Consider the following 27,435-nt stretch of genomic DNA (forward strand, 5'->3'; position numbering starts at 1 on the left):
TAAAATTTCTGTTCCTCAGCCTGAAGCAGAAGTCTTTCATCAATACACCTCCATCACCAGTGGTAGCACTGGGATACCTCCCCTCCTGTGAACTCAAAGTAGAGAAGAAAAAAGGTCCTTGAAAAGTTTACAAGTAAAATACAAATAAAACATAACAAAGAACACAAACCAAATCAAGGCAAGCAGCACATATAAATGGAGTAGGACATAGCTGAAGTATGAAAGTTTAAGTATACTGACACAAGAAACCAATTAAGAGTAAACAGTGAGCTCCAATGTCAAAGGACAGTCGGAGAGTCAGAGGTGTATGGGACAGACTGAACGCCAGATCACCACACGCTGCTATACCAAGGCAGAACTTCACAATGCAAAGTGTTGTCCTGCACAGGAAGCACCAACTTTTCCTCCTGTCCCAAGGATCACTATCCATCTGTATGCCAGAGGCTAAAAACCGACTAGGAGAGCACACCAGGAACACACTCTCTGCTGTAACCACGTGCCACAAAAAGCAAGCCTAAAAATCTCAGGGTAAGAGCTAAGCATCTGTCAGTATCAGATCAAGTTTTAAAAAGTACTTGCCTTCCTGCACCCCTAGTTTCACAAAGAATTTGCCTTGAAAAAACAGTGAAAATAAACTGTGGCTATCTCCAGTGCAACACATAGCACATAACATTGATTTTACTCCTTTTGGAAGCATTCAGAGCTATCTCCAAAAGAACTATGGATTTTCATTTGAAAAGTCTGAAGGGACTCAATCTAAAAATCACCACAGAAGTCTTCATATTCTGCTCTTTTCTACAGATGAATAAAGATGCTTCTCTTTATAAAGAAAACTTTCTGCAACTGCAAAAGCAGTGCAGTATAGCTCAGTAGAGTTGAACACACTCAATTCATAGCACAATTTCAGAAATTCTTCACATCCATAAATTTACAGAAATTATGCATATGAATGTTGCTCTTTACATACTCAATGACAATCAGGATATAGAGAGTCCCACCTGCATTCTGTGGGCTTCACTACATGCCACTTCAAACCGTATAAAAAGTACAAATGTTCTGAAGTATTTATTCAGTTTCATCTTTAATTCTACCAGTGCACATCTTTAGAAAACATGACCTCAGTCCTTATTTAGTGGCTTAGAATATCAATTTTAACCTGAGAAGCTCCTTAAGTAGTTACCAGTTCCACAGAAAACTCATCAACAAACTGAAAACTCCTAATATTTAGAAGATAAATTCCCTCATTATCCAAGACAGTGTTTCAACACAGCAGAACCTACAAGGGCTGTAGTTCATCAATACAAATATTCACACTATACACGAAATTCTACTGCTTGCTTTTGGAATTATAAAATGCACTGAAAGCACACATTTTTATGTTATACTGTCTTGAAACATTCATGTATGTGTGAAGACCAATTCAAATACTTTCTACAGAAATTTGTGGAAAAAAAACTGTTTGGAGTCACAATTTCCCGTGTTAAGAGAATGTCTTTAACATCTTAAAGAAAAGAGAAGTGCTCACTTTGAAATCTTCTGACTAGAAAAAATTCAAGAAAAAAAATTCAATTCTCTATACTGAAGAAATCCAGCAATCCTCTCAATCAGTTCTCCGTGTGAGAGAAGCTCCTATAATTATCTTAGTGGATAATTTTCACTAGACTCTATCCAGTAGCTCTTTTTCTTTTACTGTGGAGACCGAAGTGGACCCAGTACTCCGGATGTGTCCTAAACAGTGCTGATATCACTCATCTAAACTGAAATCCTTGTCTAATACTTCCTAAGATTCTTATTCTACTGCAGACAGTGAAGAAGTTGCATCTACCCAGTTCAGAGACCATTTCACTCATCAGTATTTTGCTAGATGTCTACTCCAATCTTCCCCTTCCTACTTTCAGCTGATTTCACACCAGATCCAACTGCCCAATTCAGCTGCCTATCTTCTACCAGATTCTTCCTCTAGCTACTCATCTAATTCATCAACTAGCCTTCTACTGCATTCAACCTCCAGCCCTTTAACCACTTTTCTAATCCTTCATTAGTCATCTAACAGCTGATGATCCTGAAATAGCAAACCAGAGAAAGATATAATTAAAATCTGAGCTGAATTACCCCCTAATGCTGCCAAAGATAATAAATTACTTTTAAAAATATTAAAACATTTACAAACATTATTACAGAGATAAATCAGTATCAACATACTGAACAAGAAGAAAGTCTGGTTTTTCAAGTACATTTCTTGCAGTTTTCAGTATGGAACTTTCTCACAGTACATACTGAACACAAGATCTGTTCTGCTTTATACGTCAGCATTTTGCTGAGTTGAACATAAACAGAGAGATTACATAAGAACTCCAGCACCTCTGAAAAGACCTTCACTACAGCAAGTAACATCACAAGCCAGAAGTCCTTCAGCATGAGGGTAAAAAGATTGCTTTGACAACTTTTATCACATACTGCTTCCTTTAATGAATGCTTCCTAAATGAAGAATTCAGGCCTCAAGAACTGTTTTATCTGAGTCTGTTTTATCTAGGGGCTCTATACCCCAAGCAAACAAGAGACATGAATTCAGTAGTGTCTAGATTATGTATGCAACTGTTCCTATTCTGGTAGAAGAAAATCTGTCCTGCTAGGACACAAGTTCACACTGAGAGTTATGGTGTAACAGTTATGGTTAAGCTGTCCCATTCAGAAGCACTCAAAGTTTTATTTTTAAATTTATTTACAGAACAAAAGAGAGAAATCCACAAGACTAAGTTAGCCTGCTCAAATTCTTGAGAGGAAACTCCAATATGCACTTTTTCTGTTTAATATTATTTCCTTTGAACTTAGAAACATTGCAGGTATCATTTTATGGTTTGGCAAACCAGACTTCCAACAAAGCATGAATTAGCAAGCCATATCTGCTCTGTACTATAAAATTAACCAAGAAACAGATATGAAACAAGATTTCAAATATAATACAAAATACTAGTTGTTTGCCTGATTTTCAGAACTATTTCCAATACAACTACATTAGCTGTATTTGTTTTGTATGAGAAAAGTTTTAGCCACACTTTAGATAACACATAATTAAAACCAGGAGACCACTTACCAAAGAATGCAAAGGGGTCCCTTTCACCAAAAAACTCCCTGAAGACATCTTCTGGGTTGCGGAATGTGAATCCAAATTCGAATGGATTATCATGATGATTTCCACCTAAAAAGAAAATTAAATTTCAGTTACTTTCACATATTCTTACTAATAAAATTCAGGCCTATAGGGTACTTGAATCATCTAAAAATACCAACAATTGCCAAAATCTCTCTTTCAGACATCACTCAACTTAAGTACACACATTATTTCATTACTTTTTATAATAGTGTCTCTGTTTTCAGATAACAGTAATACCTTTTATAATAACTAGAAAAACTGCAAACAATTGTAATCTCTATTTTTATAAGTCTGAATTTTAGGCCTTAGTACAAGCATTTCCAGATTGCTGTCTTGAAAGGAAAGCTACAGAAAATACAGTAAGCAAATAACTTGTTTGTCAACATACCTCCACCTCCATTTATTAGGCCTTCTTTTCCATATCTGTCATAGATGTCACGTTTTTTAGCTACAAGGAGAAATTGTACATCATGTCAGTAAACATGTTTGCTGGTTTCCTGAAAAAATAAAACCACTTAACTGGTATTCTTAGGTAAGCATCTTCTCAAAGCTAGTTTATTTAAGGAAGTTCTAGCATATAACTGCTTGGCATCTTTAACAAGGACTGCCAAAGCAATTTAGTTCAGAAAGAACATTTACTGAACTTCAAATTTACTACCAATAGGTTGTAGAAAGTCTGGTCTTGATGTATGAGAAAAAGTTTGGCTTAAGGACAAACTTCACAAGGAAGTTTGCCTTTAAGAAGAATATGGCAGGTTTTTTTCTTTGGACAGCTACCATGAAAAGCCTTAAGGCTGTGAAGGACCTCTGGACTTCAACCTGCTCCTTCACACAAGTCTAAGAGTGAATTTGGTCACATCTTGCCTATATAAGGCAAGTGATTACATCAATTATCAAATAAATTATCAACTATCAAATAAAGCTGTGATCACATCAATTTCTGAGAGAAGATTCTACAGGCTCTCTGCAGAAGAGTTCCAGTACTCAAGAATTCCCTTCCTTCTGTCCCTTGCAAACCTTGACCATCGCCTCTTTTACTGCACAAGACCCATTGTGGGAGAGTTATGAGAACGGAAGACCAGTGTTTATATGAGTGACTGCAAAACCCCTAAAATTAATTATAACCACTTCTGCTAGCTTAATAAAGGAGAATGAAGTGATGTTTCAAAATGCCATGGAAAGATATGACTCAAACTGCTTGCTCTCTATTATTTCAGAAGCCATGGGATTAATTTCACTGCAGAACCAGCCTTAGAGTATTCATGAGAAAGGAGAGAAAAATGAACTCTACTGCACAAGATCAGATGGCACTTTGGTACTGGAACGGAACCTGAAGACTTTAAAAAGGCAAACAGCTCACTTTGCTCGCACTGGTGTGGAAGTATCAGTCAAAAACCAACGAGGGCATTTGATTTTAGTCTCATAATATTATCATGCTTTTCCCAATGGAATCTCTTCAGTGAAAGATGTTTTTAAAATTTAAACAGCATCACTGAAAGAACATGCAGTTACCTCAAAGAGATGCTGGAAAGTAAAATACTTCTAACACTAATTAAAGTTTTATATAATGGTTATCATCTCAAATAACAGGAGCTCGCAATAGGTTCACAAGCAGACAAATCCCCAAAGCCTGATCCATTATCTGTACTGCTTTTCTAGAAAGCAGTTTTTAAAGAAAGGAGGTTAACCTACCCATCAAATTATGAAGAAGAAAGCAGGAAGAGAAATAAACTGTCATGGGCAGGAAACAGCAAGGATGCCCTGAAGGCTTACAAAGACCAAAATTCATCTTGAAAAATGTTCCATTTTTGAAACCACAAGGTTTCCCACAAGGGAAGTGTGTTCAATGATCACCCAATTTCAGTATTCTTTGCTTATGTAAACCCTTGCAAAACTATTCTTCTGCCAAAAATCCGTCACAATTCAAGCCTGTAATAGTGTCAGAAAATTTTCATTAAGTTTGCAGAACATCTGACTGCCTCAACCACCAGTATTCTGGTATCCCTGCTGCACAAATGATTGTTAGAGACACCAGTAACTTAGGATTTGGCCTAGATCCAAAAACTGGCAGCACTTTTAGAAGATGTTCTAAAATTCTAGCAGTGTACTGCTTCCAAAGAACTTAGAGATCTGTATAACAACCAGACCAGTATCCTATTTTTATTCTGCTCAAAAAAATTAGCTTAAGAAGGATCAAATACTCTAAAAGACAAGTATACCAGGAACTAATGATAAATCAAGTTCTTTTTCTCCCTTGTCAATTAAGTATCAAAACCAAGCAAAGAAACACAGTGTACAAAACAGCAGCTCACTAAATCAGCTGAACTCTGAAAGGTAATCTAGATGCTGCTAGTGCTTTAAATATAGCTTTCCCATGCTCACTGTCTCAGGTGAAATCAAGGACACTTCAGAAATAGCATACAGACAGCTGCAGTCAATTATAGAGGAAAATAATCAAAGCAGCTTAAATCACTTTGTTATGATTCAGGCTGCTTTTGTCAGAACACTGGCAAAAGTCAATGATACTGTTCAAGCAAAAAGACATGGGTAAACTGCAAACTGCATTCCTGCACTAAATGGATCAGGCTAAACACCTCTTCAGGAAATAAAATACACATAAAATAAAATAAACACTATCTTTAGAATCACAGTTGACTGAATTTACAGAACTCACTCAAATGCAATCCAAATCTTCAGCAAGGTTTACAGTATGCTTGGGCTTTGTCAAGACTAGTTTACTTTTAAAAAAAGGCTCCATAGTAGATACTTCAGAGTTGGTCTGGCCTGACTTTAGAGGATAAACACAATACCCCTATACTGATGGTAACACTGGCCTCACCTGCCAAGATAAAATTAACCCTGGGATTCACAGAAGTCTCTACAGAAATTTCTGGCAGACATTGAATTTCAGCTTCTAGTAGTTTGGCTACGTATCTAGAGAGATACTGAAATTTTTGTTTCAAAATTTCTGCTTATTCTGTCATAATCTGCAAGCTTCTTTCCTTTCTTTTAAGAAAAAGAAGTAGTCAAGTTGGATGGTAAACCAAAATTACAATATCCCTTCAAAGCTGCATAGATCAGCACTTTCAGTCTGATCCCCAGAACAGAGACAGGTAGTTCAAGAGACTTTTTAAAATACCTACCATCTGACAAGACTTCATAGGCCTCAGCTACTTGCTTAAATTGCCGTTCCGCCTCATCTTTATTGTCTGGATTTTTATCAGGGTGCCATTTTAGTGCCAATTTACGGTACCTGAGGGGAAGGAAAACAAAGGGTATTTTACTCTGGAATAATGGAATATACTATACAGATAAACATAGTGTTGTCACGTTAAACAAGTTGTCAGGGTTTGAAGTAAGAAATTCCTGGTTCTTTGTATCATGCATCTAGATGCTGGGATCAACAGATCCTGCAGGTACACAATGAACCACCTATTCAGATATGTTTTAAATTAGAAAGTAGGTTTGGGGTTCTTTACTTATTCTGAAATTACTCCTGTGCATTTCTGATGATCAACATTTGTGAGACCTAAGCAACACATTCCAAAATATCTCTGTTGTGGGCTTCTCCTTAGAGCTCTATAATTATTCAGTACTACAACCAAGCAAAGGAAGCATCAAGAAGGATCTGGTGCGTTAAAAGTTGATAAAGCTCCAAGAATACACTGACTGTGACATCCTACTATCAATGCCTTTTTTAACAGCTACACCTGCACACAATTCCTATCCTCAAATGAAACATTTTAGGCAAATTGTTCATAACTTCTTACTTAGAGCCGCAAAGCTAAACTTGCACTTAGGTCAGTATGTTTTGTAATCATCCAAGATCACAGTTCAAATATTTGAGTTGATAAAGTAGCGCGTGCAGAAATTTGCAAAAGAACGCAGGAAGACAACAAAGTGTGAATCCAAAAACCATGTAATTGTATCTGTCCCTTAAACACTGTAACATCTACACCAGAGACACTCACGCTTTTTTGATATCCTCTGCTGAGGCATGCTTCTGCACTCCCAGAACTTCATAGTAATCCACCATGTTTCAGGAATTTTCTTGGTAACAACAGCTGAGTCTTTCAAGTCCTGTAACAACAACAACAACTTGTAAATTAAGCTTGTCCAGTACTGCTACTTCATAGGAGGCTGGCATTGCCTTGTACCAAACCTGATCAAAGAAAGACAAAGTCCAAATGTTCCAAATCCCAAAAAATAAAACTGCTTTACTTTAGGTCAAAAGATCAAACAATTATTTTAATTCTGATTTTTATGTTCTTAAATCCCGCTGAAACATAGTATACAAACACACAGATATATAGTAGTTCCTGAAACAAATTAGACTGATCAGCTAAATTTAATCAGTATTTTAAGAAGGGTATCTGGATTACAGTTTTGATGTAGATATTAATAACTCTGAATGCAAAAGTCATCTTAAGCACATATGGGCATAAACAAAGGGACACATCTTTCACATCTGTTCTTCAGAAAATTACTTCCACTGAGATGTTCCCTTCAGAAAAGCAATGTATGCGCAGGTCTTGGAAATTTAAAACTGAACCTCATTGAGTCAAATAAGCCTTTCTTGTACTCAAACTTTGACAAAAAACGTGCACATTGCCGAAGCCACTGAATACCATTTGCCTCCTTTACATTTACCAAGAGAAGCACAAAACCAGGCAAGATTGCTCCAAACGCAAGGTAAAAAAAATGCAAGGTAACCAACCAACTCAGAGGCACCTAGCATTTGTTAGCATAGCTACTACAAGAGTCCTGAGAAACCTAGAAGTTAAAAAAAGCAATTTAAATACTGACAGTTTCTTGTCAACAACAGAGAATAACTACAAGGAACAGTTCCACTGACCATTACTCCAACTAAATGACCACTTAGATGAAAGAACCTTTCTAAACAGTTTCAAGAATGTTTCATGTCTTCATGCAATGCTCCCTTTCTCTCCACTACTTTAACAAGTCTCCATTTTGGCAAAACTTCCAATCCCCTTTCCATCCTACCACTGCTGGTTTGTTTCAGGTTTAACGAACAAGGAAACAGTGACCTTTTCCAGTAGTTGCAGAGAAAGTCACCCAAATACACTCAGAACACAACAATACAGCAAAGTACTAGTCACATTTTCTTATCTCATGCATCAAGAACAAAAATTCATTGAAATAACCTTTCCGCCCTCAAATCATTCAGTGTTTTTCATTTTAGCCCAGGCAAAGTCTCAGTCTCATTTTCCTTCCCATAAATACTGAAAAAAATAAGTATGATGTAGCTTACTGAAATATTCTGAAATCCATTTATTTTACTTATTTATTTTACATGCATCTTTCAACATCCTGGGATATAAACACTGAAAAAAGACTTCCTTTTAAAACAAATTGGTACATCTTCAAAATACGTTCCTGCTGTAGGTTAAACCTTAATTAGCTTTAATTATGGGTTGTGGTTACCCATACATTTCCTCAAATGGCAAAACCAGTTTAAGAGATACCTTGCCATGCTTCCTCCCCTCTCCAAACTACTTAGAGAAGCAAATGCATGGGAGGACCCACGTGTTTAAAACTCAGGTAGTTTTAGCAATCAACTTAACTATACAGTCCCACAAACACAAAATTAAAGTGTAGCAAGTAAATAGCCCTTTGCCCTTTGAAGAAATCTCCACCTCAAAAAAACCATAAGGGTATAGTTAATAATGCGACCAACACCAAAGGAAGTTGGGGGACGTGCATTAAAATAAAGAATGCCAATAATATTATACTAATGGCAAAGTTCAAGATGTAAACCTACAGATTACCAAAAATATCCCAGGATATTTGCTATCAACTGGCCTCTCTGGTTTTGCTGTTTCCCACACAACAATTAGAACTCTGTGAATGCAGAGGTGAGGAGTAGAGTCAATATGGGTTAAGTATGTTATCAAATCCCATATGAGCCTTATGAGCAATAGCATACACGGAACCTATAGTTTACAAAAGGAAATCAGAAGGGGGAATCCAGTATGAGTCAAGCTAAAGGCTAAGAGTCAGAGTCCCTCCTAACAAGAGATACCAGCCTAAAACTAGCAAGCAAACAGCAAGAAGCCACAGGACAGGACAGCAGATACAGTGACACTAAGTGTTCTTTCAATATTCTCCTTTTCTTACATACAAGACTTCCATTAGCTCTCCTCTCAATTCTGACACCTATCTTACAGGGAAAATTTAAAACTCAAGCTTCTAACTAGAAAAATCATGTAGGAAAAGCAACTTAGATGTAGAAAATAAATCACATATTTTCCTAGAGAACTTTGTGCACACAAATAATCATATTGACTTCAACACAGTATTTTTTTAAACTTTCCTGCTTGTTTAAAAGTAATGCTGCAGAGCTGTTAGGTTCAGATTCAATACAAATACCATATCCATATATCCTAGAAACCAGAAGCCTGAAGTTGGGACAAAAAAAAAAAAAAAAACAAACCTGAAGCAACATGACTACCTCTTAACAGATGACTGTGACCCTAAAATGCAACTCCTTCAAGATAGAGGAATTATTTGTTTTAAAGGAATGTCTGGCAATCACATATTCTGTATGCAGTGAGTGTTATTGCTCAGTTCTTACTTGCCACTACTATAAAGCCTGGAATTAAAACAAGCCAGAAACTTTCTAAAGAAAACAAATTCTTAATATTATCCTTCTCCTAATCAAAGGGTCACCAAAGTCAGGTGACAGCAAGAATTCATCTGTAATATATACTGTTATTTCTATCTGCTAGTTATCATAAAGCATAAACTGTACTGCTGAAATTTTAGTTATCATAGGAACTTTTTTTGTATGTAAAAAGGTTTTAAAAATATTTACAAGAAAAAGATTCATCTGCAGCTTTTTTTTTCCAGCTTAAGAAAAAAAAAAAGTCAGCTAATATTTAGCCCCTCAACAGCCAGTAAGACTGACCAAAAATCACCACACACACCCCCAAAAAATCCAACAATATTCACAAACTAGAAAAGACCTCTATCTGCAGTCTTTTCATAACAGAATTATTTAAAATATTCACTCAAAACAACAGCCTCTATCAGCTTATAATAAAGTAGAATATGGATGACAACTCACTTAGAAAATAGAAGATGGCCAATTTAAAAAGAAAAAAAAAAAAAATCAGTACTTTCAAGGCTAGTAGGAATGTGCATGCTGAAAATGCCTAAATGTTTCAAAGCTACAAACCATATAACATCCCTGCAAGAAACCATTCAATTGTCGTAACTAAAATGACATGACAAAAATCTTCTCCAAAAACCCAATCTGTCAAACAATTTGTCTCCAAATATACAAGCAAGGCTCATTAATTAGGCACTTGATAGTTTTTTCTAAAGCCAGGAGGAAGCCAGCTCACATTAGCTGATTTTCTGCCTCCATCCACAGAAAATCTTCAAAATTTCAGAAGAAAAGACAAGCAAAAAAACCCCAAAACAACCAGCTGAAAGGAAATGTTTTATGGCCTTCGTGTTTGCTTGCAAAAATCTGTAGTTCCTGGAGTTGGGAACTGCACTGTTTACAGTGTGCTATCAGCTACTCCAACTCCTTCTTTGGAGCATGAAAATCAAACAGGCAAATGTTTATGTGAACCAAAGCTTTCCATAGTTTATAGATTTCTCAGTCATCACAGGAGAAGGCAGCTTTGTTCTGGCTTACGGAGCAGTGGCCCTGAACTACAGACCCAAGGCAGGTGACAAAGCCACATGACCAGGCTCAGGCCCTGCTCACACAGCTCAGCACAGCACTCAGCCCGAGTTACCCAAAACCTGGCTCAAACTCTCTTTACAGTCCTCAGCTACACAAAAAGCATGAGAAGTATCATATGGATGTAGAGAGCTCTAAACTTCTGTAAGATCAGATAACAGAGAAAAGCAAGTTATCAGACAACCAATCAGCAGGGTTGACAAAGCAGCACCCCTAACTAAATAGGGAATGGAGAAAAGCATCCAAACAAGACATTCTTTAGAGCAGCCAGAAGGGAATTCAGACAGCAAGGGGCATGCGACCTTTGCAGTCAGCTTAGTCAGAAAAAGTTATCTATTTCTGGCCATGAAGCAACAGGCAGCACAGAGAGTCCTCTAAGATGCCAGAATAGCTCGAGCTGAGACTACAGCAGACACCTGGAGAGGAGGATGGAGTTCCAAACTCCTGATTCACGCAGTTCACAGAGCAGGCAGTCATCAACGTCCTCTGCAAATCCCACAGCCACCCAGGTCCTAGCACCTGCCTGCTTTCCATGGACTTAGCTAAAGGATTGCATCCTGCTGTCAGCTCTGCAGGAACAAACACCCTGCTCTGAAACCCGGTCCACTTTGACTGAACTCACAAAAATCCACTGTGCTAACACAAAATCTCACACAGTTTACCAGAAATTTTTTCTAATAGTAGGAATGCTAAGGAACAAATAAAGTTACTTATGAGTGAAAGAACACAGAGCAAGAAAACCTGTGTAAGTTTTGTGTTTAATAAACCTGACAAATACATTTAAACAAGGCCCTAGCACTAATTTTTCCTCCTGCTTATACATGCACAGTGCAGACTAAAGCATATTAACAGCTTCACTACTTTTAGCTTTTACTTACCTAAGCTTAGAAAAGCTATCATACTTTAACTTCACAGGCTCCTGAAATTTATTGTTTCATGCAAAAATGTACATTTATCATATAATTAAAATTAATAAAATGTACTTAAATAGCCATGTTTATGCTCATTATTTTAATACTCCCTCAGCATCCCCAGGAGATGAATTTAATAAAATGAACACTCCAAAAAGCTTAGTTTAATCTCATGTTTACAGCAAACATCCTGCTTATATGTCAGACAGCAGAGTGGATTTGGATACAGTTATCATTACACCAGCTCATACAGGGAGAAGGCAGCTGGGCTGGCTGCTTTACCTTGCAGCTCATGCTCCATTGTAGAAAAGCCAGAACAACAAAACTCCACCACAGCCAAACAAGAGACACCTGCACAGGACACCCTCACCCCTTAAGGTAGGAAGTTACAAAGAAGCCTGTCCACCCCTCTCCTCCCCAAGGGCAGCAAGACAACTCTGGCACAAATTACAGGACTTGGTCTGTATTGCTGCCTGGCATATGGAAAGCCTGTAGAGGACAACAAGTAAGAAACCATTAAAAAAGAGTGAACCAACTAAAAATGGAAAGAGAAGAAATCCAAAATCTTCATCTGTGAAAAAAATGTAAACTGGCTAACAAAAAAAACCAGGAAAGGACGTTGATCAGTCAATAGGCCGCCCTTACTCCCTTGGCTGAGACTCTCCCACTTATCCATCTGATCTCATAAAGGGGGACTTATTTATGATCTTTCCTTAAAGCAAAGGAGCATTTTTCCAAAACACGACAACTCAGGTGTCCAAATTTGGAATTGTGTCACAAATATCTGGAACACTGTCACTCTCCTAAAACTAACCATAAAAGACTATTTTATACGACGTAAAATTCGTATCTTATTTTAAAAAATAGATGATCTGTGTATGATTAAGCAATTAAAAACAATGAAAGCCTCAACCAAAAGATAAGGCCCAGAAAGATTTAGGAAAATTATCACATGCTATCAGATGATCATTTAGGGAAAAGAAAACAGTTTCAAGTTTCTACATATTTCCCCTGAAGTGTTTTTGGAGTCATGATAACTTCATTTAAGCCAAACAAAAAAAGAAAAAAAAAGAAAAAAAAAAAAAAAAGAAAAAAAAAAGCTTCATTAAAGCAAAGAGCAAGCTCTTTTTCAGAGTGTTGACAGGCTACCAACAGAGTCAGACTACATTTTAAGACAGAAAAAAAATGTCTGATAGAAAAATTAAAGTTTGAATAAAAACTGGCAGCAATGTAGCTATGAATGGCTTGAGACTTATTATATGGCCTTTAAGATCCTTGATAAGTACTGAGTCCTCACTAGTATCAGTGGGATTTCTGTATAGAAAACATAAAACCTACAACTAGTAACTGTAGGAGTGAAATGCATATGCATTAATTATTTCTTCCCCAGCAGTTAAATAATAAATAACGCAGAATTATTTCATTAAGTCTAAAGTAAGGGAAATCTACCATTCATTCAAATGTATTTCATCCAGAAGAAAATACAATTTAAACCTACTAATACCCTCAACAACAGTTTTATTTTAAATCGGTCTTGAAAGAAAATCATCATATGCAAGATCCAACAAGTATTGACAAAGCTAAGTAATTTCTCACTAATTCTTCCATCGCTTGAATAAGACAAAGAAAAAGCTTTGACAGAAAATGTTTCCAGGACACAACTGACAGGCTCTTTACAAATGCTATTATAGAAATGGAGCACTTCCTACTTAAGGAGCACAATGCTTAAACATAAACCTCACGCAGCTAAATTGAAAATTAGAGCTGTGAATTCCCTCCAAGGCATCACTGGGCGGTTCAGAGGCGTAGCTGTGCCCCCCGGCCGCGCCGCAGCTCCTGCCCCGGCTCGCACGGGTGGCTGCGCCCGGCGCTCGGCCCGCGCTGACATTTCCGCCGATTGCAGCGATCACCGCCCCCGGCCCTCGCAACCCCGGCTCAGACCTCACTGCGCCCACAGCTCGGCACAGATGCAGAACGAACTAAAAACCTCCATTTATTTCCTCAGTCCGTGTACTGTTAGGAACTCCTACATCCTCCTTAAGGTGATGATTTATCCTACGTTGTTCCCTGTCCCTACATACATTCCAAAACTTCTAATGGAAAAAACAAAGAGTACAGTATTTGCCTATTTAAAAAAAAATCAGTAGCAAAACACATTAGCCCTGTAACTAAAACTTCAGTGTCACACAAAAGTAAAGCCCTGCATGCCTTCTTCCCAAGCCCAGCCAAGAGAAATTAGCCAACTGCATCGATCTGGGAAGGACAGAGAAAATACCAGAGAGAAGCTGTTTGGGTGAGAGTCTCCTGTAGTTTAAAAGTACAAGTACTAAAAAGACAAGTTTGATTGACAACAAGGGGAACTGCAGTTTACAGATGGAGACATTATTAGTAATATTGCAGTCCAAACAGTCAATAAAAATAGCAATTTAAATTTCTACTCTAACAGAGATTATTTAAGAAAATTTAATACTAATTTAATGTCCATTTTCAACACACTCTTATTCTCCACTGAGAAGTCATCACAGGAGCCAAGGGGAATATACAAAGTTAGACCAGTGTTGTGCAATAGCTAAAAGTTTGGTCGTTTGCAATTAAAAAAAAAAAAAAAAAAAAGTAATCACAGAGACAAGATCAGTAAATACATTTACTCATTGGTCCAAACAAATCTTCTTTGACAACATAATCCATCAAACTAAGTGGTATTTTAACTACCAGGCTCTTGATCACCAGCTGAACATAAAATCCCTAACTGGAGTACAAGGATCTCCAAAGAGTAAACAAAAATTAAGGTCAGCAGGCAGCAGCGACTGCAACCTCAGCTGAAGGACCAGAGAGGCAGAGCCTTGCTTCATCCCAGTTGTTCCCTTTGTGTCAACACTTTGTTCTTATCACTTTTTGACACTTTATACCCTAAAATCTCTTGGGTTTGATCACTGACCGTCACAACCCTGACCATTTGAACTGTTATAAACGCAGCTTTCCTGTTACTGTGTCTAAGTAAGTTTATTGTTACCACAATTTTAAAAGAGATTTATTCAGTATTTTGAATCATTTCTAATACCTTTGTTAGCATGGCTGAAGACCACAGCACATGTTTTCAGCAGCCATGGAGAGCTCCGACAGCAACACAACACGAAGTGCCGGTGCAAACAGGAACGCGGGTCGTAAACCCAGCCCACTGCCCCCTCCGAAGGGCAGCAAACACCGCCGACAAACAGCGTTCCTTACCTGGCAGTGCCGATTCCCAACTGGGCTCGGAACCTGGCAACAGCGAGCTAAACACACGACCTCTGCCGACCTCACCCACAACAAACCTCCCTCCTGCCCCTACCCGAGGAACAAACACGGAGCAGAACGTAACAAACTGCCTCCAGTGGGGGAGATAAACTGCACGTTTGGCTGAAGATCGTCAGGGGTGGAAAACGCCTCTGAGATCATCCAGTCCAACCACCCCCCACCGTGTCCCTAAACCACTAAACCACAACACCCAGCGCCACATCCAGGTGCTCCTTGATCATCTCCAAGGATGGTGACTCCACCGCCTCCCTCGGCGACCTATTCCAGTGCCTGACCACCCTAAAAGTGAGGTATTTTTTTTTACATTATCTAATCTGAATCTCCCCTGTCTCATCTTAAGGCCATTTCCTCTGTTCCTCTCACTGCAGGCACGGCACAAGAGTCCGGCCCGCACCTCATTACGATCTCCTTTCAGAGAGATGCAGAGAACGGAAAAAAGGAGGACACGATAACGCTCACAAGCCGCCAAGGCACTGCCCTGCGAAAAAAGCGCTGTAAGGACAAGGCCTGTTTAACGAACAGGTTCGCCCTCACCTTCTGGAAACCAGCATCACTGTAAGCAAGGAATGGAAACCCGGATTTTTTTTTTCTGCCTTGCGGTGAACAGGCGGACTGCGAGCTGGGATTTGTTCCGCTCCGAGTCCGGGGGAGCCCTGGGCAGCCGCTCCCCGCCCGAGCCCCGCCGAGGCCAGGCAGAGCCCCCGCGGCACCCGGGGCTGCTCCAGCACCGCGGGGCCTGCGCCGGCCACGCCGCGAGGCCCCGCTACCAGGGACGCGCTGCCGAGCACCGCGGCCCGGCCGAGCGCCCGCTCCCCGCCGCCCGCCCGGCCGCGAGCCCGCGTGCCCCGCACTCACCCGCCGGTGACTCCGCAGCGCGGCCGCCGCTCCGCCCGTCCCCTCCCGCGGCTCCCGCCGGGACAAACGGCAGCGGCCGCAAACAGGAAGCGCCGCCAGCGCGCGCCGTCACTTCCGCCTCGCCGCCGCTTCCGGAAGTTTCTGGAAGGGCCCCGCCGGGTGTCGGTGTGAGCGGGGAGCGCCCCCTGCCGGCGGCCGGCGGCGCTGCGCCGGGGGCGGGGCCGGGGCGGGGCCGAGGGTGGGGCGGGGCTTCCGTGAGGGCGGGAACCGCTGAGGGGAAGGGGCTCGCTGAGGGGAAGGGGCTGCGGGCGGTGCCGGGTTATTGTGCCTTTGTGCCCCCACGCCTTCCAAACCAGCGACATCTGCTCCCTGCTCCACAAAATCACAGGATGTCTAGTGGGCGTGATGGTGTTCAGTTATAGGCTGGACCAACCTAATTTACAATGTGATTTTGTGAAACATTGCCCAGGTGCGCAGCTGAAAGGAGAAAGAAAAAAAAAATAATGTTGAGAAATATTCTTTGAATAGGTGAGTTTGGTTGCTGGGATTGAGATGACAAAATTTCTTCCTCTTTTGTGTCTTTACTCTTAAAAACTGGGTGCCAAGTGGATGGACCAGGCTCTTCTCGGTGGTGCCCAGCATCAGGAGATGAGGCAATGGGCAGAAACTGATGTACAGAGATTTCCACACGAACATAAGGAAGAACTTCTTTACTGTGCAGGTGACCATGACTGGAACAGATTGCCCAGAGAAGCTGTGGAGTCTCCCTCTGGTGATATTCCAGAACCATCTGGACACACTCCTGTGCCCTGGGATGACCCTGCTTGAACAGGGAGGTTGGACCAGGTGACCCATTGACCCTTCCAGCCTGACCCATTCTGGGATTCTGTAAGGGGAAAGGCAAAAAGTGATGCCTGGGTGTGGTACTGTAGGAAAAGGTGAAAAAACAACTAATGATTTTAAGAATTAACTCTCCATGAATTTTAAGAATTCACTCTTTTAATAGGTGAGCTTGGCTGCTAGAGGTGAGATCACAAAATATTTTCCCCCTTGTGTGTTTAATTTGTAGTCTCAAAAATTGTAACTCTGGCACACAATTCCTTTGAGGTCAGATTCCTCTCCCTGCATGTAGCACCTGGACAGAGCCTTGTGCTGGGTGAATGTATTGGAGCATCCTTTGTATTATGTTCAAATATGTGGTTTTCTGAGTGCCATGGCTGAGAGCAAAGTATAGGGCAGCAAAGTTATTATTCTATTTTTAAAATGTAGACATTATCTATGCTTTAAATTGCTGTAAAATTGTATTTCTTGCCCTTTATTTAAAAAGTGGAGGCATTCATTTATAGATCACCAAAGTGAAGTTAGAGAGTTTCCACACCTAAAATGTATGCTTCCCTAATAAAGTCAATTAAAAGGCTCCTCATTATTTAGGAAGTGTTTGTGTGGGAGTGGGGTCAGTTCAAAAAAGACAAAAGCCAGCTTGGAATAAGACAGAGGAAAACCTAAAACAAATCAGCAGAACAAGCAGTAGGACAACTCTAAGTATAGACTTGGTGCTTTAGGGAAATGCAAGCTTCAAAAGAAATATTGTAGATTATTGGTGCTAAGTTGTGGTCATGGAAACAATTCCATGTTAGAGCAAAGATATACCTCACTCCATTATTAGTTTCTCATCAGCAAGTAACTGTGAAGTCCAAGTTGTTGATCCACTTGGAAAGAAAAAACCCAAAGGATTAGTAGGTTAGACTGGCTCTTCCTAATGGGTGAGGTTCAGCCTCAGGATTCGCAGCCTGGCAAATGCAAAGGCAGGTCAGTACTGTGTGGTGTGGGAGGAGACCATGTAAAATTTTGATTTAATCCTTTAAACATTTTTTTTTAATGTGGAAATAAAGTTTTTTTCCCTAACCTTTCATAACCGATTACAGGGGAGAAAAAAAGAGCAAAGAGTCTTAAAACCTGAGCTGCAGTAAACGAGACAGAAGCTGCACGAGGCAGTTTCATTGCTTTAAAAACTTAAAGAGCAGATTTTATATTTACAGTTAAGGTATGATGGATGCCAACCCTAAAATTTTCTGTTCATCTAAGCAAACAGAACATGGAAAAGGAGTAGGATTCCATATGGAACTGGAGGATTGTAATCAAAACAGTGCCTGCATCAATGCAACCATGGCTTCTTAAACACAATTGTTATAATTACATTAATCTGCCCAGAGATTTTCTGACACTGTTATGACTCTAGACAGCATAGCCCTGATTTAGCATTCTTCAGATATAGGAGTAATATCTGGGAAGGCTTAGAAAACAATTTTGCATATGGAAAAAGGAGGGTATGAGAAGGTAAAGTGCCTGCTCATAGCCGAGGGCAGGGCCACTTGGCATTTTCTACAGCAAAACACTGAGAATGTAAATAAATGTTTCCTAACAAAATTATAGATGAAAACAAAAGATTGTGTAATTACAAAAAAGAAATCCAAGATATGAAGACAATTCCCAAGACTTTCCAGAATGGGCAGTTTACAGAGCCACCAATTACAAATATCATTTAGTAAGGCACCTCTTTTTTTGTTTTTTTTTTTTTAACTTACAATCTTTGATAGCTCAGATTATCTCTAACACTGAACAAGAACAATATTTAATTTTCTGTTCTCTGTTACAGGGAAAGGCAGGTGATTGCAATTGAAATAGGACGTGGCAAAACCCACCAGAAGAGGTACTGCAGGGAATACTGAAGAACCTACATCCCGGATTGCCCTGTCCCTTGCAGAATCCAGCACATGCCCTGGTTGAACTTCATATGGTTGGTGATTGCCCAGCCCTCTGATTTGTTTGGGTCTCTGCAGGGCCTCTCTTCCTTAGGGGAGTCAGCAACTCCTCCCAATTTAGTGTCCTTGGTAAACTTGCTTAGTATCCCTTCCAGTAGTGTATCCAAGTCATTTATGAGGATGTTGAAGAGCGCAGGGCTGAGGCTGGGGCCCTGTGGAGCCCCACTACTGACAGGACACCAGGCTGGTGTAACCTCATCCTTCCAGACTTTGTACTGACCCAATTGCTCACCCATCCCATGATGTGTTTTTCCAGCTGTGTGCTGCACATTTTGTCCAGAAGGATCCTGGGAGCGACAGTATCAAAAGTTTTACTGAAATCCAAAAGGATTACATAACTGGCTCATTAATATTTTAAATTAGATCTATTTATAGGACTAATAAAAGCTTTTATATTCAGAAAACCTTCAAAGGTAGGTATTTGCAAAAGTATGAAGTCAAAGTGTCCTCTGTTTTTATGGCTTGTTTCTTGCAGCAGAAGCCTGGAATACTGTGTTAAGGGGCATTAAATCTGACATTGCTGGCAGAGCATCAACATTCCAATAACAAAAGAAGGTCTGGTGGGTCTGTTAAAGCTGGTATCAGAGATCCAGGCTGATATCCAAGTGCTGAGTCATTGAGTCAGAATAGACATTGCTATGAAAGATTCTTAATTGTTTAAGAACTTTCAACTCTCCTCTGGGAACACGAGGGAAAGGTCTGGTCACTTCACCTAACTTCAGCTATCTCAAGCATCCAGTTTGAGGCCATTGACTGTGAAGAGAGAGAGGAGAAGAGGGCACCTGCAGGGCACAGTTCATTCCTCCCTCTTTGCAGATGTTTCAGTAAAGAAGGAACTGCCTGCCAGAGCTCTGTCCCAGGGCTGCCTTTTCTCCCCAAGTGCCCCGACAGCCACCTCACAGATGCCTGAAGTTAAGGGACATGAATTCAGGCCTAACTGGTAGCTATAACCGAATGATGGAAATAATGTGGCAGCATTCCAGGAGGTATTAGCAATTCACATAGTTCCCAGATTCTTTTTTTAAACCATCTTTTATGATTTATGGAGGTCAATTATATAAAGCCCATCAGAACACAAGAAATGCTTAAAAATGCTGCATTAGAGACACATTAATATTAGTCCTCCTGAGGTGGTAATGGCTGTAGCCTTCCCGGCCCTGCTGCTCTGCCCTGCTGCTTAATGCATCCAGTTTTTCTATTTACAGATTTACAGATTCTATTTTTGGTGTTAACAAAGAATATGAGCATATGTATCAAACACTCTTCTCACATCTAATTATAGTACTGCTGGCAAAGTAATTCTGGAAAGTGCCACTTAATTAAATATAAGCATTAACTTTTTGCTGATAGCTTATCAGAAACAATTAGACTTGAAATGTGGGCAATACACCTAGAGTTTAGAACTTTCAGGAGAAACATTAAAAGCACAAAATAACCCATTTTCAATGTTTTGCATTCTCCAGTGTCTTCCTGCTGAGCACAACCTCGGTTTTCATCAGTACAGTGTGTCTTTAGGTAATGTAGAGGCTGCAAGTTTATCTGGACTCTTTTTGTGTGCAAAAGCCTGAGCTAAGTGGATGCTTTTAGAACTGGTTAAACCACTTTAGTATAGTTTATGTTTTTGCCAATTCCTCCTGAAATACCAGATATATTCTGCTGATTATTCGGGGTCTGCACACAACAACCCAGGAACTACTGGGGACAGTCAGACGAACTCACAGCTTATGCCATGTGCTTATTCTTTGCAAGGACAGCTTGATCAGCATTTATATTCACTAACTTGATCAGAGATATGCTTTTTTGTCTGTGTGGCAATGCCAAATATTAGTTAATTCTATGTAATTTTTCATCAATAGCCAGATAGATCTTCCAGATAATTATACCTAAAATATCTCTGCAGAACTTTGAGCTCTGCTGCTGTTTGCCTGAAAGTGAAGAGGGGAACAAAGAAAAACAGAGCTGTAATGAAAATAATTATTCTTAAGTAAAAATACAAGGGCTAGAAGGAAATAATTCCTTCAGGTTTGTTTGACAACACAACAAAACTACATAGCAACTGAGGGCAGACGCTTCTCCCAGGTCTAACATTTGGGCAAGCAGCGGTAGCAGGAGGATCTGAAATAACACCATCTGGTGAATGCCTGCTTCTTTCTTCAGCAGTCAAGAACTATGTGTAACTATAAACAAAGAATAAAATAGAAATAATGCAAAACTACTTTTCAGTTAAATGTTACACAGAATGAACAAACAGCTGCTCTGGGAATGCAGAAAAGAATGATGTTAAATATAGTAGGAAATTTGAGCACACTGCTCCTATAAATACATGAACCAAAGAGAATGTAGGATTCTGCAGAGCTGTGGACAGGGAAACTTAGTTCCAAACTGGAGAGCAACTATTCTGGCAATAAATGTAGCCACAATTTAACCATCACACAAGAAGAACTCATCTCTTGACAGTGTGAAATCAAGCTGCAGGACATCTGTGCCTGCCTTTATGTCCCATTTTTTTGTCAGTCAGAATTCCCATGTTTCTTTTCTCCTGTTTGACTGTCTGATAGGCTTTCCTGAACTCTGGGCTACTTGACCTTCAGAAGACAGTCAAAATACAGGAGTTTGCACAAGAGCTTGCACCTGGGTGTTTGATACTGTTTGTGGCAGAAGCAAATATACAAATAGGTGATTCAATGTTTAGCATCCTATCTATAAACAATAATTCAGAGCTCAGTTTTTACCAAGTCCGCTATTTTGCATTGATAAGAGATTTGCAAAATCCTTGGAAAGTCAAAGCAGGACTGGAAGTTGAAAAAGCAAAGCCACAAAATCTTAAATCCAACCCTTCCTGGTAAATACCACTGATTAACAACCACAGGAATTGGACAAGGAAGAGAGTTACTGCCCCTTAACTCAGTCCCCAGTCACATCAAAGTCCACAAAAGGTATTTTGAAGATGCTGCTGGATTCACTAACAAGTGAGGCAGAGAGAAAGATTATTAAGGTTTTGGAGGCTGTGTCATGAGGAGAGGCTGAGGAGAAGCTGAAGCAAATATGCTGCTATTTCTAAGCATCCAAAAATAAAATATGCACAATATTAATAAATATTAAAGTAGAACTAAAAGTATATTTAGCATCGAAAATAATAAATAAGCAAAGTGAAGCAGATAAGTCTAATTATCCAAGGAGATAAAAACTAAATTGCACCTTCAAAGGGGCTGACATGTGCTAGAATTCCAGAAGTAGCTGAACCAGAAATTTTTGTGTTTGCTGACAGAGTAGCATTCTTTACTATAAATTACAGCTTCTTAGACTTCTATCCATGGAGTGTTTCTTTCCAAAGATTCTGAAGAAGTTTTTACAAAGCAGAGCAAGTGTATTATTTGAAAGTCCCCCTGAAGGGTATGAACCATCCCAAAGCACCAGAACCACAGGAATGTTTAGATTGGAAAAGACCTCGGGGATGCTTGAGTCCAGCCATTAACCCAGCACTGCCAATCCCACCACTGAACCAAGTGCCTCAGTGACACATCTCTAGGAATTTAAAATCCCTTGGGAACTGTGACTCCATCACTGCCATGGGTGGCCAAATTTACTCCACAAAATAAAAGAGTGTTTCTGCAGAGTTTCAAGAAAACTCAAATTATTTTATTCACAAAAGCAGAAGTCAATAAAAATATAGATATCCTGATCAGTTTTACAGACCATGTTCATTTCTTCTCTCAACTGACAGGCAAAAGCATCATGTAAAAAAAAAAGGTAACAAGCATTTACATCACAAACCATTATTAACACAGATTCATGTATATGAGCAAATATTACAGGTCCATCAAACATTCCTCTTTTATTTTTTCTTTTTTTTCTGTACTTTCCACTGCTGTTAAGAATATGTGCTATCTCACTGTTATTTAACTAATAGTTTTAGTAGAAACTGTAATGTATGAACTCACTGCTCTCAAAGTGTTTTCTCTGAATTCTAAACCCCTTTATAGGACTAAACGAGGATGTTTGTGCTATATTACTCAAGTGATGCCAAAAAAAGAGTCAACATTGCTACTAATAGCATCAGGAAGCTCATTTTTTATTACTTTTATGGAGCACCTCCTCAAAAAATACCTGAAGATATCCTTATTCAAATCAAACTGGTCAGCTCAGTGTTTATGCATGAAACTGGAAGGAAATCTTTCCTCTTTTGAAGATATATAAATGTTCCCTAGAAATCAGTTTTGTGACATTTATACAAGTCTGGCTTTCAGGACCATGAAGGAAGACAACAGAGATTAAGGACAATTACTCCTGGTTTTGTTTGCTGTGATTCTTTTTTTTTAATTCACCTATAGATTATATAGATTTGATACGACTGAAGCCCCATCTGGAAAAACTCTCACTGAAATAAAGAGACCAAGTGCTAATTTTATTTCTTTATTCCACTTTTAATGCCTTTGAACTTTGTAGAGATGAAAAATTTGTGAACTCTTCCACCATACAGACCTTGACAAAAACGTTTGTAGAACAGGTTACAAAATTACAAACCCAAACTTACTTGAAAACAAAAACCAATCAGAAAATGCTTGCTTTTTCAAAAAGCAAGTACTGAACTAGGAGGAAGAAACACTGTAGTATAGAAACTTACTTTAAGGATGGGTTGTGTTGTACAGAAACCAACCCCAAATTATTACTGCTATAATTCTGATGATCAAATCTACAATAATATTTCAGGTTGCTTGCATGCAGATTGCTCCTGCCTCTGCCTACCTAAACTTTGGGAGCATTACCACTGGGGGACAATCCACTTTTCTTTTAAAATCCAGAAAATCCAGTTTCATATAGAAACAATTCTTGCTACATAAGTGCTACAAGAGATCATTTTGACCCCCCTGCCCCTCAGGACATGACTGTTACCTCTCACACCTTTAGCTCCTCTTCCTTAAAATATCCAGCAACAGAGCATTGAAAAGCAGGAGCCCCTGCTTCATCCTCTCTGCAAGCAGCTGGCAGAGCTGGAAGCACTGGAAGCACTGGTTGCCAAAGGAAAGCCCCACTCTCCTCTCACTGCAGCCTGGATTCTGAAGGTGTTGAAGCTGCACAGACTCCAACCTGTGCACAGTGAAATTGGAGCTACAACTGCTCTGATGCTCTGCCTGTGCCAGAGTCACTCCATGCACAGGATACACAGACAGCACCAAGTGCTGCAGAACGAAGAAATAAATCATCAGAGTATTGTCAGCAAACTCAAGTCTTCTCCTGAAAGTCCTGCTGCTCTGGGATTCCTGCAATTCAACTCTGTGCAAGTCACACTTCCCCCGGCCTACCCTCCCTGTGGCACCCGCTGCTTTCCTGGCCACAGACAGCAATAGTGGGCACTGGCTCCTTTTCAAAAGCACAAAGTGGACGTCACCAGTCACCAGTACTTGGCATGACTCCAACACAATCTTCAAAATACAAATATTTAATAGAAAAATTTAATTTAATTTTACAAAATACAGATACAACACTACCCAATGTAGCAAAATAATGGAATTGAAAAATAATTTCAAAATATTTAAAGCATTAGGTTCTAAAATAAATAATGCTATCTAAAAGAAGTGTTCAGGTTTTGCAACTAGGAGGCAGTTTCACTATTACTGATCTCTTTTTCAACTTCTTTACAAGTTTCATAATTTATGTAGAAAAATATACAAGAAAAGAATTTGGGATAAAGAACAGGTTGAGTATGTAACATTTAACATAAATAAAAAGCCTAAAGCAAACCAAAAAGAAAACCAATCATTTTATTTCTGTACATCAAGACTACAAATAGTATTTTAACACTTCATTTATTACCCAAATTAAGAAATTATACATTTTTATATGGTTACTAGTAAACATCTTAAAACCACTCAGTTTCCCCACATTTAAAAGGATATTGCTGGTTACTGCTTATTAAATAGGAAATCCAGCAGAGTTTCCAGTAACAGCAAAATATTTTTTTTTTTGCATAAGAGATGAATACAAATTTGATTGTAATTTTTGATGATTTAAAATATAGGAGTTCAGAGGGATGGACTGATTAATCTTATAGTCCGAACTGTAATTCCTTTTCTAAACTCACTGCAGTTTGCAAATGAAACCCTACGATGTGCCTACTACGAGAGGATCAGCTCCTTCCATACAAGAGCCATTTTTTCCGCAGATATCAAATTATATTCAGCAGCATATTCCCACTTACTTTTCTCAGCAGAAATACTGTAGGGGAATGGATACAAAAGCTGTTTAATCACAAAAAAAAAGTTAATTTTATTAGTGTCTACGACACAGATATGGCATTTAAGATGGAAAGAAATGACAGGGAAAAGGAATGTGAACACCACAGGCTTCAAATATAAAAGATAAAGCCTGATAACTTTGGTTCAAAGAACTTTAATAATTATTACATGTATATTTTTCCAATGTGGTGATTTCTCTATGTACTGTGTATGCAATAGGAGATTGACTCATTTAAAACCAACCAACCAACCAATCAACAAACCTGTATAGGCACAAAAGACAGAAACAGAACAGAGAAAACCTGGAAAGTCACATCCATTCAGAACAGTGTCCAAGTGATAATGAGTCAGCAAAGGTTGAACTTAAAATAATGCAAATCCATTTTCTTCCAAGTGTTTCAGAATGCACAAATGGAATATTACACCCATTTTATCTCAGTGCCTACCATCTTGAGGGAAGGTAGTATGAAACAAAATCAGTTCTGCAACAACTATCATAGAATCATGGACTATGCTGAGTTGGAAGGGGCCAATCAGGATCATCCAGTCCAACTCCTGGTCCTGCACAGGACACCCCGAGAGTCACAAGTATCTGAGAGCATTGTTCAAACACTTCTTGAACTCTGGCAGACTTGGGGCTGTGACACTGCCCTGGGGAACCTGTTCAGTGCCCAATCACCCTCTGGGTGAGAAACCATTTTGTGATACCCAACCTGAATCTTTCCCAATCCAGTTCCATGCTGTTTCCTCGGGTCCCGTCACTGGTCACCACAGAGGAGAGATCAGTGCCTGCCTCTCCTCTCCCCCTCACAAGGAAGTTGTAACTGCAACGAGGTCTCCCCTCAGTCTCCTCCAGGCTAAACAGACCAAGTGACCTCAGCCACTCCTCACACAGCTTCCCCTTCAGGCCCTTCACCACCCTCATGGCCTCCTCTGGATGCTCTCTAAAGGCTCAATGTCTTCTTTATATTGTGCCATCCAAAACTGCCCCAGCCCAGAGCAGAGCGGGACAGTCCCCTCCCTTGCCTGGCTGGTGATGCTGTGCCTAATGCCCCCAGGACAGGCCTGTCCCTCCTGGCTTGTGTTCAACTTGCCATAAATAAACCAGCACCCCCAGGTCCCTTTTCACAACTGCTCTCCAGCCTCTCATTCTCCAGTCTGTCCACACAGCCAGGGCCCTGTCCCAGGTACAGAATCCAGCACTTGCCCTGGTTGAACTTCATATGACTGGTGATTGCCCATCTCTCTATGATTTGTAAACAACTCTGCAACGTAAGTTAAGATGTTAGGTTGTCAGTAATGAGCATTTTCATCCTCTCAGTTCTGGGATATCTTCAAACATCTGCTTGCCTTCCTTCTAAAAGATTAATTACAGGATGTTAGCCCTGTCTCATCCCAATGCACCGCACAGTACACAACTTTATTGCCAGTTTGCAAAATTATTTATGTTTGAACAGCAAAAAGCCAAAGCTTCATCTTTGGTTAATTTCACTGAGATGTCACTGTTCTTTAAATGTGCTCTTTTTTCACATAAACACAGAAATCAGCCACGCTGCACACAGCATTCATTGTTTTGAGTCATAAAGCAGTGTCAACGCAATATTCAGTAATGGAAGCTAACTAAGAAATTGTGTTTAGAAATGAAACCTATTTGAGGGCATTTGGTGAGACAAGAGCTGCAGAAATGGAGACAGAATTCCCTTAAAACTGCTTGGGTATGGGTGCTGCTAATAAAGTAGGCACTGGTTCTTTCTTCTGCAGATCATCCAAAGAAGCATTGGTTGGACTCAGCTGAGTTCAAATCCAGCAGCACATTCAATGGCATAGAGGAGCTTGCTTCGCATCAGGTTCTCGTCATAAAACTCGGGAAGCTTCAGCAAGTTCATGCAGGTACTGGCAGTAGGAAGCCTGTCTAAATCAGATCCTCCATTGTGAATGCAAAATGCAGGATATAACTCCTGGAAGATGCAACCAAAACAAAAAACAACCACATATCAAAAAAAGGTGTATAAAACCTACCCTGTAGCAGCTGGCACACATTTCTGTGAAGTAAATCACTAGATGAAAACCTGTCACAATGACACTCAAATGGCATTTCTTTCATTCCTCATAGCACCAAAACGATTCTTGAATTGTGTAGTGTCTGCCTTGTTCCAACAAGGTCCACTAATTTGGAATACACAAAGCAATTTATGTGATTCTAAGGAAAATACCATGACTTGCTATTGTTCATACAGTCTACGGTACAAATTTACAATGCTACAAAAACATAGTATCAATGTGCATAGTGAGTCTGCAATAATGTAGACTTGTCAAACCCTGATTATTCTTCTGCAGTGTTAACTACTGATCTAAGAACACACTTTAAAGACATTTATGTAATATTTAATTGTTTTAATAATATCCCATTTATCTTCTTCTAAGAAGTAGTATAGTGAAAAATCC

General features: G+C 39.6%; 2 protein-coding genes and 1 long non-coding RNA gene across 6 annotated transcripts in view; 1 reads left to right on the plus strand and 2 right to left on the minus strand.

Moving 5' to 3' along the window:
- The window catches only part of DNAJB6 (DnaJ heat shock protein family (Hsp40) member B6), a 56,436-nt gene extending 40,311 nt beyond the window's left edge, over positions 1–16,125 (minus strand). The window contains exons 1-5 of one of the 4 annotated variants that reach the window (XM_056485075.1): positions 15,933–16,125; positions 7,127–7,235; positions 6,299–6,408; positions 3,544–3,603; positions 3,096–3,200 (exon numbers count right to left, since the gene is read on the minus strand). In XM_056485075.1, the coding sequence (XP_056341050.1) occupies positions 3,096–3,200; positions 3,544–3,603; positions 6,299–6,408; positions 7,127–7,191 (340 nt within the window). In that variant the 5' untranslated portion in view covers positions 7,192–7,235; positions 15,933–16,125. Of the gene's footprint in view, positions 1–3,095; positions 3,201–3,543; positions 3,604–6,298; positions 6,409–7,126; positions 7,236–15,611; positions 15,824–15,932 lie in introns of those variants that run through there. The other 3 variants (XM_056485072.1, XM_056485071.1, XM_056485074.1) reach the window with 3 other exon arrangements.
- A 555-nt stretch (positions 16,126–16,680) lies between these two features.
- On the plus strand, positions 16,681–26,198 carry LOC130249915 (uncharacterized). The gene is made up of 2 exons (XR_008839873.1): positions 16,681–16,778; positions 18,589–26,198. It is a non-coding gene; the product is annotated as an uncharacterized LOC130249915 (long non-coding RNA).
- UBE3C (ubiquitin protein ligase E3C) overlaps positions 24,501–27,435 on the minus strand; it is a 68,160-nt gene continuing 65,225 nt past the window's right edge. Inside the window, exon 23 of the mRNA XM_056485076.1 lies at positions 24,501–26,948. Within this exon, the coding sequence (XP_056341051.1) occupies positions 26,778–26,948 (171 nt within the window). The 3' untranslated portion in view covers positions 24,501–26,777. The remainder of the gene's footprint in view (positions 26,949–27,435) is intronic.

The sequence above is a fragment of the Oenanthe melanoleuca genome, chromosome 2, assembly GCF_029582105.1.
Source record: "Oenanthe melanoleuca isolate GR-GAL-2019-014 chromosome 2, OMel1.0, whole genome shotgun sequence".
In the NCBI taxonomy this organism is placed as follows: Eukaryota; Metazoa; Chordata; class Aves; order Passeriformes; family Muscicapidae; genus Oenanthe; species Oenanthe melanoleuca.